This window comes from Sinohyriopsis cumingii, chromosome 10 (assembly GCF_028554795.1).
Source record: "Sinohyriopsis cumingii isolate HCF-2022 chromosome 10, ASM2855479v2, whole genome shotgun sequence".
In the NCBI taxonomy this organism is placed as follows: Eukaryota; Metazoa; Mollusca; class Bivalvia; order Unionida; family Unionidae; genus Sinohyriopsis; species Sinohyriopsis cumingii.
The window spans coordinates 28,186,213-28,203,232 of NC_142970.1; the positions used below are offsets into that span (position 1 = coordinate 28,186,213).

At 41.4% G+C, this 17,020-nt stretch overlaps 1 protein-coding gene across 1 annotated transcript in view; it reads right to left on the reverse strand.

The window, feature by feature from the left end:
- Nucleotides 1–16,789, reverse strand: part of LOC149789814 (uncharacterized) — a 40,506-nt gene extending 23,717 nt beyond the window's left edge. Inside the window, exons 1-3 of the mRNA XM_089971806.1 lie at nucleotides 16,655–16,789; nucleotides 15,516–16,186; nucleotides 14,215–14,545 (exon numbers count right to left, since the gene is read on the reverse strand). Of these exons, the coding sequence (XP_089827932.1) occupies nucleotides 14,215–14,545; nucleotides 15,516–16,175 (991 nt within the window). The 5' untranslated portion in view covers nucleotides 16,176–16,186; nucleotides 16,655–16,789. The remainder of the gene's footprint in view (nucleotides 1–14,214; nucleotides 14,546–15,515; nucleotides 16,187–16,654) is intronic.
- Nucleotides 16,790–17,020: the final 231 nt, after the last annotated feature.

Sequence of the window (17,020 nt, forward strand, 5' to 3'; positions counted from 1 at the left end):
GCCTACGTAGAACATGCTCGATGGTCACCGAATTGTCATTACTTACCCTTAGTGGGACCGAGACATTGAAGTAACTTCTTACCATAATAATCTGTTCATGGATACTTTACAAGAGAACATTTGTGCCTTGCCTGTGGAGTTGAGAGAACGCATTTACCGAGAACTAGTTAAAATACAAGTGAAACGTAAAGAACAATTGCATCCGTTACGTCACCGGTGTTTGAACCACTGGTACCTGAATGCTATACAAGGACTGATTGAGTTGAAACTGTTCCATTGGACAGACATTGATCAACGACCTCCTGGTTATAAAAAGGAATGGTTTGGTATTGACGATTCTATCTACTACATTGTAAACGTACTGCATCGAATTCCAGAGGAAGAGTTAACGAATTACCAACATCTTTCACGCAATGTCAACTTGGTAAAAGAGGAAACTTCTGAACGAATTGTAATGTGTAGATTAGTGGTGAAACGATTTAGATTCGACAATGAATTAAAACCATGTTTGTGCAAACAGTACATTTCTTGTGTCAGACCAAAGAGGATTTAGTATGACCTATTCATGGATACTTTGCTAGAGAACATTCGTGCTTTGCCTGTGGAGTTGAGAGAAAGGATTTACCGAGAGCTGGTCAAAATACACGTGAAACGTAAAGAACAATTGCATCCGTTACGTCACCAGATCTTTAACCACTGGTACCTGAAGGGTATAAGAGAACTGATTCGTCAGAAATTGTTTCAGTGGTCAGACCTTGTTCAACACTTTGAGTTAGTGAATGATCGAAATGTTCATGATTTTGGTTACTTCGAGATTCACCTACAGCAATACATTGAGGAAGACGAGGTAAAGGATTATCAACATATTTTACGTGGAATCTACTTAGAGGAAGAGGACACTTCTAAACGAACTCTGAAGTTTCGGTTACAGTATGCAAGATTTAGATTCCCTACTGGAGAACGAAGATCTCTGGCTAGAAAGTACGTGTATTGTTTCCGAAACAAAGAGACTATAAAAACAGGCTGCCATGCCACGACTTATGTCACATGTCATCCAACAGATTCCGTGGAAGGAACTCAATGACCATATTCAAACCGTGGATCATTACCATCGATTATTACAAGAACTGTATCCATTCAATTTGGGACGACAAGTGGTGTGTGTCTTAGGGACTTGTTTTCTAGGATTTCGTTTACCAGCCGATTCTTTGTGGACTCTTTACGATCAGTACTTACCACCTCCATGGCCTTAAATGGTCACGAAAAACTCCTTTTGCTCAAAGCCTTGCGGTTTCATCTGGATACTTCTCGACCTCAACAGGAAAAAAAGATTCGTCAACTTTTAGCTACCCAAGACGTGTATGACGATGTGTGTGTAGCTTGTGACTTACATCCCCATTGGACAGATGTCCGTGCCTGGAAAGAATGGAGTTTTGAGGCTTGGACCCAAGAAGTGGCCCAGTATGCACGAGAGTTGTTCAAGGAAAAAAGTTACTTTTCAACCCGTGTTAGTGACGGTGCCAGAAGAACCCGTCACCCAGGACAGGACTGTCGTGGACAGGCCTGAAAGACCCTTTCGGGAGGACACTTGTGTGACCTTACCCCCTACTATAGAACTGGTTAGAACATTACCCAAAACATGTTGTTGTACAGACACTTGTGTTTATTCCACGTTCATAGTTATCATGTGCCTTTTATCCTTGTACTTAAGCCTTTGGCTTTTATGTATTTTTGTCTTTCGTATTCATGTTTGAAAAAAACATTCAATAAACGTGTTCTGAAAAAGTATATAAACTCTTGTCTTGTTTGTTTTTCGTGTCACAAGTGACATTTCTCACACCATGGCTACCTCTGCTGTCTCTGCTCCCTCTTCCTCTACTGTCAAAGTCATCGACGAACACTTAGATCGTGCCAGTTGGGAGGCTTTGTATCTTCGCCATCCCTTTAACATGCTCATTGCTGGACCTAACGGTTCAGGCAAAACCGAATTCGTCAAACGTTTGATCGAACATAAACATCATTTGATCGATCGACCCCCTCAACGGATCGTGTGGTGTTACAAAGAGTGGCAATCGGCGTACAGCCTCTTGCGAGAAAGTCAAGGCGATTCCATCGTGTTTGTGGAAGGCATTCCTAAAGAAGACGACGGCATCGTCTCTGACTCCCGTCAAACCCATTTGGTCATTTTCGACGACATGTTAGGAGAAGACGAAGAAAAAATTAAATTGTGGTTCACGCGCAAAGGGCATCACCGTAATGCCAGTGTCATTTACATCACCCAAAATTTGTTTCAACAAAGTAAAGCCCATCGCACCATCAGTCTCAATGCACATTACGTGGTCTTGTTTAAAAGCCCTCGAGATAAATCGCAAGTGCAAGTCTTAGCCAAACAGTTAGGAACGCCTTGGCTGACTCAGGCGTACGACGATGCCACTCAAACGCCACACGCCTATTTACTCGTCGATTTGAAACCTACCACTCCCGAGGATTTGCGATTTCGTACCCACTTGTTTCACCACTGGTGCCAAGACGGAGGGCCTGTCCTGTACACGTCTCCGTCCTCGACTTCATTTCACTCCCCATAAAAAAATCTATAAAAACCTCAGACCCTTTTTCGTCTGTCTCACACAGTGTGAACATGACGTCCCTTCAGTCGCATCTTCCCGTCAAATTGATTCGTGCCTTGTATGGCATCAGTCGAGAAAAAGATCCACAAACACGAGCTTGTGTCTTAGAAGCTAGTCTCAAAGAAGTCTTACGATGGTTCACGGTGACGGCACGTCAATTACTCCAAGGAATCATTCAGATTCCTCATCAAACCCAACGCTTTTTCGATCGAAACAAAGTCGCTTTGGTCCAACTGGCCGATCCCCGCGTCGACACTCAAACCAAAAAACAAATCATTTTGAAACCTGGAGGGAGCGGTACTCTAGGAGGGGTCATCATTCGCTCACTCTTAAGATGGGATCCTAATGCCCCCAAAGTTATCCCTAAGACAAAAGTCCAACGAAGCCCCAAGAAGAAAAAGAAAAAGACCAGGTCCCCAAAGAGAAGAACTTCTCCAGTGGCGGGACCTTCCTCTTACCAGACACCACCCCGGAAAAAGAAAAGAAGCCCCCAGAAAAAGAAACAGAGAAAAAGTTCCCAGAAAAAGAAAAGTCCACAGAAGAAAACTAGTCGCAAGAGAGGCACTGCGGCCAGGACGCAACCTTACATTCGCAAACCACGACCTGCCACAGCGGTGACTGTGTCTCCGACAGCCTCACGTTTATCCACTTCTCCGTTGATGTCACCAGGAACTGAAGAGTACTTGGAGACGTTAATCACACCAAGAACTTCTCCGTTGATGACCCCCAAAAGAACTTCCCCAGTGGCAGGACCTTCCAATTTAGCGGCAGTGGCTGCTGCTCACAAATTACCTTCTACCAAAATCAAAGTCCATGAAAGATCGGGCATGTTACAAAGTTTACTGGATTTGTCCAAGCAAGAACTGACTCGATTTAGTCCGTTACGTACCCCTGCACGACGTGTCATGCCTGTCATGAAGTTGATACGCCGTAAAGACAATCAGTGGCGACGCGTTCCAGTATAAAAAAGGCCTGTGACCAAGTAGGGTATCAGTGTTCTTTTGGTGCTCCAAAAGACTCAAAGATGTCACCCTCCAGAAAACCCCAAGGAGAGAAAAGGAAAGGACTGCCACCACGTTTAGCCAAACATGGGGACCTGTTATCTGTCCTGTCCAAAGCTTCTCCACCCCTACGAAAAAAACTCATTCAAACGGCCTCCAAAGAGGTCATCGATACCGTGTGCGAATGTTGTTTGAACGTTTTGAAAGGCACGATCCCTTTGTCCAAACACCAGAAACAATGCTTAGGCAAACATCGTCACGTTCTTCGCCAAATCGTTCAAAAGAAAATTCCCATTCGTCAAAAAAAGAAGATGTTGGTCCAACGTGGAGGCATTTTGCCTCTCTTGTTAGGCCCCATACTGAAAGGAGTCTTGGGAACCATGTTGGGAGGACTGATGGGAGCAAGATAAAAAGGCCTTCGAAAGTCCCAAGATCTCAGAATCGACCCCTGACAACCCCATGGAAGGACGAAAACTAGCTTTAGTGCCTTACAAACGATGGATGGAATACCATCGGTGGCAAGAACAACGCACCCCGCATTTACCTCCCAATCCCAATTTGAGCGAGATGTCCCAGTTACAACACGAATTGCAGTCCTTGATGGATCGCCAAGATTTGTCCGAAACAGAAAAATCGCAAAAGTACGGCCAACTCTTGCAACGACTGCAACTCTTTCACCAGAAAGCTTTAGACGAAACAGCTTTACCCACTCTGAAAGATTTTAAGACCTTGATGAAAAGTCCAGCACCATCACCAGTACCAGCACCAGTACCACCAGTTCCCGTGACCAAGACAGAAAAAGGAGAAGAAGAGGAAGGGTTTCAAACTCCACCAGAAAAAGTACGCAAGTTAACAACACCACCTACCTCCAGAATTGGATGGATTAAAAAGATGATGGCCACCCCTTCTTCCTCACAAGAGAAAAAGAAAGTGAAGACAGAAGTGAAGACAGAAGTGAAACAAGAACCGATATCCCCCGCTCAGACATCCTTCTCCTCTTCGACACCTATTGCCGGCCGCACACGCAAAGCATTGCAATCCAAGAAAGTACCCCAAGAGAAAAAGAGTAGCATCCTCCAAGAGTGGGTGTCTTATTAACACACCAACCAACACAAAAAAATGGAAAAAGTCTTAGCCAGCATTTACTACGATCCCTCCCATCCTGCAGGTTACGCAGGAGTTCAAAAATTGTATCGTGCTGCCAAAACGCGACTGAAAAGTCTCCGTTTACCTCAAGTGCAACGATGGTTACAAGAACAAGCTACCTACACTTTACACAAACCCATTCGACGCAAGTTTGCCAGAAGTCGCACCCGAGTGGAAGGCATCGATCATCAATGGCAAGCCGATTTAGCCGATGTCTCTCATTTGGCCAGCTATAATCGTGGTTACAAATATTTGTTTTGTGTCATCGACGTCTTTTCCAAATTTGCTTGGGTCGTACCCTTGACTTCCAAATCGAGCAGCGAGTTAGTGCGAGCCCTGCAACGGGTAATGAAACAAAGCGGTCGTCACCCTCTTCGATGGCAAACGGACAAAGGCACCGAATTTCTGAACCAAGCTTTCCAAAAAGAATTAAAGAAACGTGACATTCATTTTTTTACCACCGAGAATCCCGAAACCAAAGCCAGCATCGTGGAACGTTTTCAACGCACTTTGAAAGAACGCATGTGGAAATATTTTACGCATCACCACACTCTGAAGTACATCGACATCTTACCGCACCTGGTGCAAGCGTACAACCAATCTTACCATCGAAGCATCGGACGTGCTCCGCAAGACGTAACTCCCGACAACGAAGTGCTGGTGTTCGAGCGCCTGTTCGGTACGTCCCCGACGAGGGCTGTCCCCAAGAAAAGTGGAGAGTTGACCGTAGGAGATTGGGTGCGCATTGGCAAAACCAAACGCACTTTCGACAAAGGTTACTTACCTAACTGGACGACCGAACTGTTTAGCGTCACTGGACGAGTGCATGGCCGTCATCCTGCCGTCTATAAATTGGAAGACATGAACGGAGAAGTGCTCAAAGGAACGTTTTATTTGCCCGAGTTACAACGTGTCACCAAAAAAGAAGACGACGTGTACGACATCGAAAGCATTCTCGAACGCAGAACCCGTAAAGTGGGCAAACGACGTGTCAAAGAAGTCAAAGTACGTTGGAAAGGATATCCACCCAGTTTCGATTCTTGGATCGACGCTTCGCAAGTCATCGACTATAAAAAGAAGAAGTGACCATCATGCCCTTTCACTCAGCAGACGCAGCTACGTCGACCACTCCTTCTTCCCCTAGTTCTTCTGTGCAAGATTTACAAAAACAACCCTTGTGGGTGTGGTGTGGAGAACGTGTGCCTAAAACGCAAATCGTCTTTTTCTGCCAAATCTTCGTGGTGTATTGTGTCATCGGGGCAGCCATTGCCAATTTGAGTTTGCAACAAGGAGACAAACAATTGTGGACCATTTTATTGAGCAGTTGCATCGGTTACCTGCTTCCTAATCCCTCCCTGAAATTCTCCTCGAACGGAAACGTTGTGTCCAGTGCCAGTGCCAGTCACCACTCCAACAACCACAACCAGAACCCCATTTTGGGCGGAGACACGCCTCTGACGTCCAGTAATATCCCCTCGGACAACCACAGAACTCTGGAATTATGAGTCACCAAAACCAATTTTACTTAACCTTACCCAGTGACAGTTCCATGGAGGTGTTTCCCAATAACACGTTGTGCTGTTACACGGCTAAATTACCTCAGGCCATCCCCTTAGATCACGAAGCCCATTGGGAAGTGGCTTTAGTAGAAATGATTCACCCTACACAAATCCAAAACATCACCGAAAAGCAAAACACTTTTGAGGTCGAAATCCTGAACCAACAATTACAAGAAGCCATGACTGACATCGGGCTTTCAGGGGACACAAAACAAGCCAGCAATCCACCCTTCAAAATCTACACCTTCAAAATTCCGGCAGGGTTTTATTTTAGTGGCCAACATTTGGTGGACACTATTGCGGACAGGTTCGAGTTCGCCTTTGCCAAAGCCCTGAACAGAATCAAAAAAAAGTGTCACCCTGGAGTACCATAAAGTGGCTCGTCGCTTACTGATGAAATTTCAGGATTCTCAACTGGTGTCCTTCAGGTTCAATGGTAGTTTGTTTGAAATTTTGGGTGGACATTCAACATTGGTCGCAAACAATATGAGCCCCAAGATCAACAATAATATGGATTTTTACAAAGCTTTTGGAAAACCGGTAGAACTGAACCAAGGACTGAATTTGATGTTCGTGTACTCCGATGTGGTGGAGTATAACGTGGTGGGACACACCTCCGTACCGTTACTGCGTGTCATTCCTTTCAAAGTGGATAGTACCACAACCAGTGACCAGGAAGGTGGAAACACTTACCACGTTCACCGCGAATTTGTCCATCCTCACTATTTACCGGTCAGCAAGTCGTATTTGGACACGGTCAACATTGCTATAAAAGGAGATTTGGGACAAAATATTCCATTCACCAAAGGAAAAGTCACGGTGAAACTCCATTTTCGAAAACGGTTTTCTCACGACTCGTAAGTAAGTCATGTATCCAGTGTACCGAGGGGTTGTTCGACAGCGAGGACACGGTTTAGGAGATATGTTAAAATCGGCCTTTCGTTCGGTGGCCCCGGTGTTGAAACCGATGGTGACACGCGGATTGCACGCCTTGAAAGATGCGGCACTGACGCAAGGCAAAGAATTTCTCCAAAATGTCATCATCGACAAACAAAACCCTAAAGAAGCCTTCATGAGGGCAGGCAAAAATGTCTTGCTGCAAACGGGCAAAGACATTTTGGGCCGACGAGACACACCTATAAATGCCCTGCACGCTACCGAATCAGGCATTCAGCAAGGACAAGGCAGAAAGAGACGACGAAGAAGAAAACACCCTTTCACCAGACTTCAAGCTAGAAAGGCCAAGAAAAGAAGAACCGTTCGAGACTTAGACGTTTTCGATTATTGAGACACAGCAACAAAAACAAAATGATGCACCGAGAGTCTTGCGCCTGTTCCAAGACGGAACTGGATCTGTTTGCCATGCCCCCCACGATGATGACGATGCAAGAATCCCAATGGGTGGAATTTCATCCCGTCTCCTCATTGGCCGATTCCGCTCCCATCGAGTTTGAAATCAAAGGACAGCCCGAAGATTACATCGATTTGAATAGCAGTTACTTGTCCTTGAAAGTCAAAGTTCAAGATAAGGGTGGAAATGATATAGACACTGAGCCAGTAGCTCCCGTCAACAATTTTATGCATTCTTTGTTCAGCTCAGTGGACTTGTACTTGAATAACAAACTGGTCAGCAGCAGCATGGATACTTACCCTTACCGAGCGTACCTGGAAAATCTCTTGACGTACGGAATAGATGCCAAGGATACTCATCTCAATGCTTGCGTGCTATGGGAACCTGACGAAGCGGGCGAATTTGATAAAACAACTCTTGAAGCTGACCCCAAATCAAAAACAACCACCAATGAGGGATTTGTAGAACGAAGAAAGAGAATCATGGGTGTCAACCAAAGTTTAGAACTGATGGATCGTTTGCATTTGGACATGTGGTTGCAAGAAAAATATTTGCTGAACGGGGTGGATGTTCGCCTGAGACTGAATCGTAGCAGTACCGCTTTCCATTTAATAGCTGACAGTGACGGTTACAAAACCAAAATCGAAGAAGCCAGACTCTACGTACGCCGTGTGGAAGTGTTACCTAAAGTAGGTAACGACATCAGTCAGACGTTAAGCAGAACGACCGCCAAGTATCCCATACGACGCGTGGAAGTGAAAACTTTCACCATTCCCAAGGGACAGCGATCCATGATCGAAGATCATCTGTTCCAAGGACAGCTACCCAAACGTTTGATCGTTGGCATGGTCTCGAATGAAGCCTTCAACGGAGCCTTCACTAAAAATCCTTTCAACTTTCATCACTTCAACGTGAAGAAAATCGAAGTCAGTCGCGATGGCAAGACCTTGTGTACCCGACCTTTCGAACCCGACTTTGAGAAGAAGAATTACTTGAGATCGTACTTGTCCCTGTACGAAGCCACGGGACAGTTAGGAACCAACACCAGTCACGGCATTACGTACGACGATTATGACGGAGGCTATGCTTTGTGGGCTTTCGATTTCACTCCAGACCAAGGCAGCGACGAGGGACATTTCCACCCTATAAAATCCGGCCAGATTCGTGTGGAAATTCAGTTTGGAAACAGAATCGGTGATGATGATGTAACGTTGAACGTCATCCTGTATGCAGAATTTGATAATACGATAGAAATCAACAGTTTGAGAGAAGTCATTCTAGACTATTAGAAGTCATGGAAGACTGTTATCCCTCTTTACCTAGTGGAGAAACTTTAGACATGGAATGTAAGGAGACCGTGGAAAAAGAAGAAGTGATCATGATGAAGTCAAGATGGCCAGAACAAGAAACCCATTTAGTCTCCTGTTTTGCCAAACACTTGGTCGACAAAATGACGGAATGGATCAAGAAAAATTGCTATGGATGTCAAAACGATCATCCCAGTCAAATTCAACACGATAAATGCCTGATGTTGAGTCAAGAAGAAAAATTGGACGAGTATCTGGATGAAGCTTGGAGTCTCATCTCGAACAAAGACGTGTTGCACCAGTGGTATAATGACTTGCGTGAACATTCTTGTCCACCATTAACCACTCAAGAGATCCATCGTATCGAAGCTCTCCTGAATCAGAGTGAGGAAACAGAACGAATAACCGTTTATTCGTCAGACATTTTCAAGCAAAAAGTCAGGATCGAATTGACGACTTATTATTACCTGTGAAGAAGAAGAAAAAAACACACACAAATCAATGGATACCTGGGAACTTTATTACCTTTTGAACCACAGTTCTTATACAGCTTCTTGGAATCCTGTCGTCTGTGCTAAAGATGAACTCCCTCATCGCAAACCTAAAGACCATCAAGCTTACGTGATCAACACGGACGACAGTCATCTCCCAGGAACCCACTGGGTAGCCGTCTACTTTCCTCAAGAAGGATGTGTGGAATATTTCGATTCGTACGGATTGCCCCCTTTGGAAGACGATATCATCGACTTTATGAGAAGAAATGCTCAAACCACCCGATTCAATAACGTGAAATTACAAGGCACAGATTCCTTGGTGTGTGGACAGTACTGTGTGTATTTTCTGCATCATCGCAGCCTGGGCTATTCCTTAGAACATTTAGTGACTCATTTTGATCCTCGTTCTTCTGCTAGAAACGATGTGAAAGTAGATCGATGGTTTTGTGACCATTATGCTTATCTTTTGTCTCAAGCTAGGAAACGTAGTGTCCATCAATGGCCTAATGATTTCCAACAGTGGAAATCACAATTTCATTCACAACGTTGTCAGCCCTGTTCAAAGTAGATTGTCTATTGAGAAAAAAATGTTTGTGTTTTGAAAAAAAATTGTTTGATGCTATAGTGTTGGATTATTGTTAAAAAATGTTAGAAATGTTGTTGTTTAGTGTTAAGTGATTTTTGAATAAAAAATGTTGTGTTTTGAAAAAATGTCTTTGTCTTTTGTTTAGCTAGAAGAATGTTGGATTGATGCTCTTTGATTTCTTACTATCCCTCTCATGACACTCACTAAACGTTGCGGCTCGAAAACCGTGTGGGGGATGTTTTCCTTCACGTCCGCGCTTTGACTTTAAGAACCGGGGTTGTTTCCAGTCTAACCATCCATTGTCGACTCATCCTCCTACGAAGATGTGCTCCAAACTAGCTAAGCTCAACGAAGCGTACGTGAATTTGCATAGGGTCAGACACAGTCTGATACCGAAGCCAGAAGAAATAGAGAATGTGAGAATGTTAAAAGTCACTGAAGACCTGGTAGAAGAGCTCTTCAGAGAAGAAATGAACAGGGAGAAAGAAGAATGGACAGAGAAGTACCGACTTCAGAGACAGCAGCAACAACAGCAACAGCAGCAGCAGCAGCAGCAACCTGAACCTGACAGAGGCTTTGTCGATTGTCGTATCGACACCAAAGAGTTCTTCTTCTCTTTCCGAAGAAGCAGACCTATCGCCAGAAAGTCTATCCTCAGAGGACATCGCATTCTTAGAAACTAAAAAAGAATGCCATAGCAAACAAAAAAACAGCCCTTTTCAGGGCTACCCAATACTCTAGAAAAGAAATAACGATCAATTTGCCAATGTGTGTAGGTAGAGTAGTGTGAAAATAAACACTAACTCTTTATTAATAGTGGAAGTGTATGTATTTGTGTGTTTGTGTTAGTAAGTGGTTAAGTAAGTTGGTATGGATAGTAGATTAAAATGATGTTTGTTTTTTTGGCTGTTAGAGGTGTATATTTTGGGTTAGATTGGATTGCTTTGAGTATGTGGATAGTCTATTGAAGTGATTTATAAAAAAATTTATAATAGTGATGGGTAGCATAAAAAAGTGAGTGAGTGTTTCTTTTAGGTCCGCGCGTTGTTGTTGTTTTTTTTGGTCATGATCTAGGTAAGATGAATTTTATGTTTTTAGGGGATGTTTTCCATCACGTCCGCGCTTTCAGTATAAATTGAAACTCGCTGGGCAGTCAAGCTACCCTTGTTGATTGATCAAAACAAGAATGAATAGCAGAATAGTGAAACTGTTAGAACTCCAGATGCACCTGGAATATGCCAGGCGCATAGTAAACGAACTATCAGCGGAGGCTATAGTAGAAGAAGCAAGAGTAAAGAAGGAAGAGGAGGAGAGAAGAGAGAGGGAAGAAGAGGAAAAGAAAAGAGAAGAGAGGATGTCGTTCAATATTCCCGAAACAGAGGATTGGGGTGTTGAAGCGAATCATCCTCCCTCTGCGCTCCCCAGAAGAAAAGTGAAAGAAGACTGGGGAAGAAGATGCGTGTGTGGCGCCAGGCCAGGACGGTGCAACCATTAGATAGGTGCATCAGGAGTTCAAAAAACAGCCCTTTTCAGGGCTACCCAATACTCTAGAAAAGAAATAACGATCAATTTGCCAATGTGTGTAGGTAGAGTAGTGTGTATATAAACACTAACTCTTTTTTAAGATAGTGTGAGGGTATGCGTTTGTGTGTTTGTGTGTTTGTGTTTGTAAGAGCTCAGGTATGTTTGTGTGAATAGTAGATTATGGGTTTCTTAGCGTATGTGAAGAGTATAGTTAGGGTTTTATTATATGAAATGAGAAAGTAAGGGATGTTTTCCTTCACGTCCGCGCGTTGTTGGGTCATGATCTAGGTAAGATCAATTTTATGTTTTTAGGGGATGTTTTCCTTCACGTTCGCGCTTTGAGTATAAAACTAACAGTGTTGGCCATTGGAACCCATTCTACGGAATAAGCAAACAAGAAGATGCCAGCAGCTTCAGCTTTATACAACGATCTTATGGGAAGTTGGTATTGGATGGTAGATGGATTGAGTGTAGTAGAAAGGGTTGAACAGGAATGGAGGTATGCAGTGACAAAAGACTTCGTCTCAAGACAAGTAACCAGCCTCCACTTATCCGTAAATATTGTAAAAGAAATGATAGAGGATGAGGAGAAGAGAATCAGAGGTTTAATTAACCCACCGTATGTCAAAGTGGGTAAGTTAAAAGAAGCGATAGATCATGTGACGAATGCAAGGTGCTTTCTAGAAGACATTGTAGAATGGACAGATTGGTGTTTCGCGAAGTGGGGGTTAGAAAAACTTAAGAAAGCTGAAGAACTAATGAGGAATGTGCTGACCGAAGAGGTCAAGAAGATCAAAGAAAAGTGGTCAAAGGAAAGAAAAGAAGAAGAAAATAGAAAAAAAAGGGATGAATTAGAAAAACTGAACACAAACTGGATGAAAATCCAAGAGAAGTTCCGGGCCATGGGCCACCCGGACTGGTTGCCGGAAACAGAAAAGAAAAAGAAGAAAGGAATGATGGACAAAATAAGAGGATGGTGGAAGAAGTTAAGAAGTTAAAAGAAGAAGAAGAAAAAACCCAAAGGCCCTTTTCAGGGCCCCCATATTTCTCGAAAAGAGATAGCCTTTGAATTGCCTACCCCTTTTTTTAAAATTTAAAAAAAAAATCCCATGTTAAATTCCCCTTGTACGTAAAGTGACCCACGATTTATTCCCATGTTAAATTCCCCTTGTACGTATAGTATCCCACGATTTATTCCCATGTTAATTCCCCTTGTACGTATAGTATCCCACGATTTATTCCCATGTTAATTCCCCTTGTACGTATATGTTCCCACGATTTTTCGCCATGTTAAATTTCCATTGTACGTATATGTTCCCAAGGGGGTCTGTAATGCTAATTTCCATTGTACGTAATGTATCCCCCTTCACTACTGATATATACAGAAGGCATGAACCGTCTTACTGTGGTACGAACGGTCTGATGCACGCACGGTACCCCTGGACTAAAGAAATACATAACAAACAATATTGGCGATCAGTATAATGACGCAAAGGTTTCAATAGAAATAACATATTTTTATATGAAAAAATTATGATATTTTATCTTTTGTAGCTACTATAGCACCTGTAAGATTTTGCGGCGTTTATATATTTAAATATAACATGTTGCTTCTTTACATGGTAGCTCGTCCTTCCCGGTCGTCGCTTCATGTCGAATTAGTATATTTACTGGCGGATAAAGAGCCAGAAAAGTGCACAAGGCACCAATAAGTGTCGGTTTATAATATGCAATGTAGTTTGCAACAATGTCCTAGTCAGCATCAATGTTAAGAATAAATTGGTTTGCATGTTTCTTCTTTAAGAAACGTAGGTGTAGATGATCAACTTCTTTATCAATTAACTTAGATGAAAAAATATTGTATGACCCAGGTAAAGGTCCAGTATCCTTGCTTTAAACGTTGTAGTTGTATCTCCGTTCTTTGGGGTAAAATCAGGTTTAATATGGCATTACGTATATTTATGTATGAGATCATCCATTTCAGTAAGGTTTGTTTGTATGAAATATAGTCCCAAAAATCGGGGAAGTAAATGCCATCATGAAACTAATGACAGTGTTCTTTGTGAAAGAATAGGGATATTATTTCCCACTCGAATTTTGCATCGAAGTTGAACGACTATTTTAATCACCTCTTAAAATGAACAGCTATCAATTTATGATTGGCTGAGGCCAAGGATAACGCAGATGAAAAACAGCGTGGACGAGGAAATGGTTTATAATCATTTTATTGTGGATGTGACGGACGTAACATATTATGTACATGGTGAGGATTAGTATGCGTGTGTTTTGCATAAAACGTGTCTTAAATACACTTCTCATTTTACAAGCGTGAACTAACAGACTGTCCTCGGTATCAAAGACTTGAACACGATAACATCCTTGTATTCAGGGTTCTAAAAAACATTTTGCCAAGATAATTTAAGTCAAGAACCGATGGGGGGGGGGGGTAGCATTGAGATTTAACGTAACGGCTGTACACTGTTGCAGTGAAACGGACGTTATCATTCGTATTCTCTGGCCTTAATTTCTCAGAAAAACAATTTCAACAAAAATTAAAAAAGCGACTTCCACTGGAAAGAATGCTTTAACATTTCTAACCATTTTTCCTGGAACACTTACTCATAGTGCACTCCTTCGCAGATAAAGGCATCCCCTTCTCCGTTGGACATCTATGGGTTTGTTGTTCCAACAATGCATATTCCAATATTTTCAAAAAATACTGGAATAAGTCCTGTTTATCTTGCAGAATTTTACTTTCTTTTTCGTCTATTATATTTGCTAGGGTAGCTAATGCTGTAAAGCGTGCTCTATCGTATTGAACATCCAGATACATCGTAATAACTGCCACTATCCCAGCATCACGTAAAGGGGTTACGTTTTCTTCCACTTGAGACGTGTTATAAATGATAGACAAACTTGCATAAACCAACCAGCTATGGTAGTCATCGTCCTGAAAAATATTCCGAATATAAAGTTAATAATGTTTCTATTGCAACCTGTTAGCCTAAATAAACTTTATTAATATACTGATTTAAGTTCGTCAAATATATTTTCTGATTAAATAATGAAATTTCACTATGAATTTCACTAGTTCACTAGGATAGAGTGTTGTTTCTTACAATACAGAACCGTGGAGATACTTGACCAACGTTGGTTACTGGGATTAAAAGAAAAGGTGGATGGGGAATATTATCTAAAATGTAGTTCATGTAGAGAGAAATAAATATGAACAGTGAAGATGGAAACAAATAAACTTCCATTGACTAAGACATAGTTATGTATGTATCAAATTTAATGGCCCATATCCACAATCATATCTCTATAGTGTCACGAAGAAGTCAGATATTAAAATCGGTAAAGGTCATACACTTGCTACACTATTTAATAAAAGCAATCTCTTTGGCCTACGTGCAGATATGCATTTTGAAATAAAATATAACAGGTAAAGTTGTTTCAGAACATCAGATTAAGATATAAGTAATTGAATCTAAAACTATTAAAACACATGGTAAAAGTATTAATATAAACCATATTCCTGTATACTTTCCTAGACCTATTTTTCTTATAAAACATGTTTTAATCGATTAGACACAGAACAGACTTTGCAAGGTGGAAGTCGATACAATCAACAAGAACATCCTCTGCTGTTATTGGATACTGACGGGAATATAATCTGTTCATAGTAAATCTGAATATTAAAGGTTAGCATGGATCAAGTATATGTTTCTTATAAACCAGTTCAATGAGTGCTTTTACTATTTATCTTCTCAAACTCTTCATTGCAATAAAATTAAATATGATACACAAAATCCTCCTTTGGATTAAAAGTAAGGAAATGTCGAGCCGAACACAATACATTCCACATTTCTCCCACTGCTCTGCTGAAGACAGACATGTTGTGAGTGTGATACAATATTTACCTTGTTCATATTTTGGCTGTGTGTTCGAAGATGTGACATCATGATTTCTTTTAAAGTCTCTAAAAAGATCTTTTCTGCGACAATATCGTACGTGACCTCAGGAGAGCAGTCAGAAAAATTCCACAAGGCCGAAAAAGCTGCCCGCATTAGGCCAGAAGAGGGGGCTTCAACCATGTCGTCTTGTTTTCTGTAACATTCGTGCCAGCCACCCATAATTACTTTACATATCACGCTGATGGATTTTGTTTTTGAAAGTTCCTGACCGGCTTCACGCCTGTATTTGTTAACAAGGTCGATAGACAATGGTCCGATCTTTTCAATCATCCAATATATTTTTTTAATCAAGTTGAAGGTGTTACATAAATCATCTCTACCTTTTTCCTCAGCATGCCATGGATCTTGAATTTTGCAAATTCTATCAATCGTCATATTCAAGAGACCAAAAACACGTTCTTTTCTGTTTTGAATCTCGTTTTCTGCCATATCCTTTCTCTCATTTTTCTCTTCCAGCCATTGTAAACAGTCTTCTAAATATTCCTCTGGATTGGAATGTTTTTCATTTTCTATCGCTGTATTGCTATCGTCGCCAAGAACCGATGACCTCGACTTTAACCTCACTCTATCATGATCATAATGTGGGAGGGACGAGGAGCAGCCCATGTCGTTGAAACCTAGAAAAACAAGTCCGTACACACATAAACACACACACACACACACACACACACACACACACACACATATATATATATATATATATATATATATATATATATAGTCAATTTATGTAATATTTCATTTTAAATAGGAAGCGGTAACTGATCCTTGATATACCTCTACCTAATTTTTTGTATCTGTTTCACCCCTCCGCACACACAGATACATATATATGTTCGATTTAAATGACGTACAACAAAGTCCGGTCTGAAGATTATTTGCGCATTATATAAGGAGTGAAATGTATGCGATTAAGTTGTTTTGTTTTAGTACGAAGTGCATACAAATACACACAAAAGGTTTAACGTGCAACAGCTACATAAAGTAACCTTTGTGTTGAGTCAATTTGTCTTTTAAGTCCTTAGCAAACTATAATACAATAATCATTAATGACAGTTTTAATCGTGTAAAATTTATGTACTCACCTAATGCGTCGGATACTAAAATCTAGATAGGTAGCACATACAGTCTTGGTTACATATTAGTTTGGTAGCCACTATTACCCTTAATAACAGTTTAGCCACTGAATACGTTTGGTGTTAATAATGCATACTCATTTTAAACAGTGTTCAATAGACCCAATCTTGAAACTGATCAGGTATCGTATATGTAAGAATATCAGAGACATTGTTGCCTAAGCACACCATGATTCGAATGAAAAAGGCAGTTTGTTAGTCCAAAGATTATTGGAACATAAACAATATTTAATGCATTCGCAAACGTCAATAAGTGTTTATGTTGACTCATTTTTCCACTGGGATGATGATTTTGTTCTAAATATTTATAATATT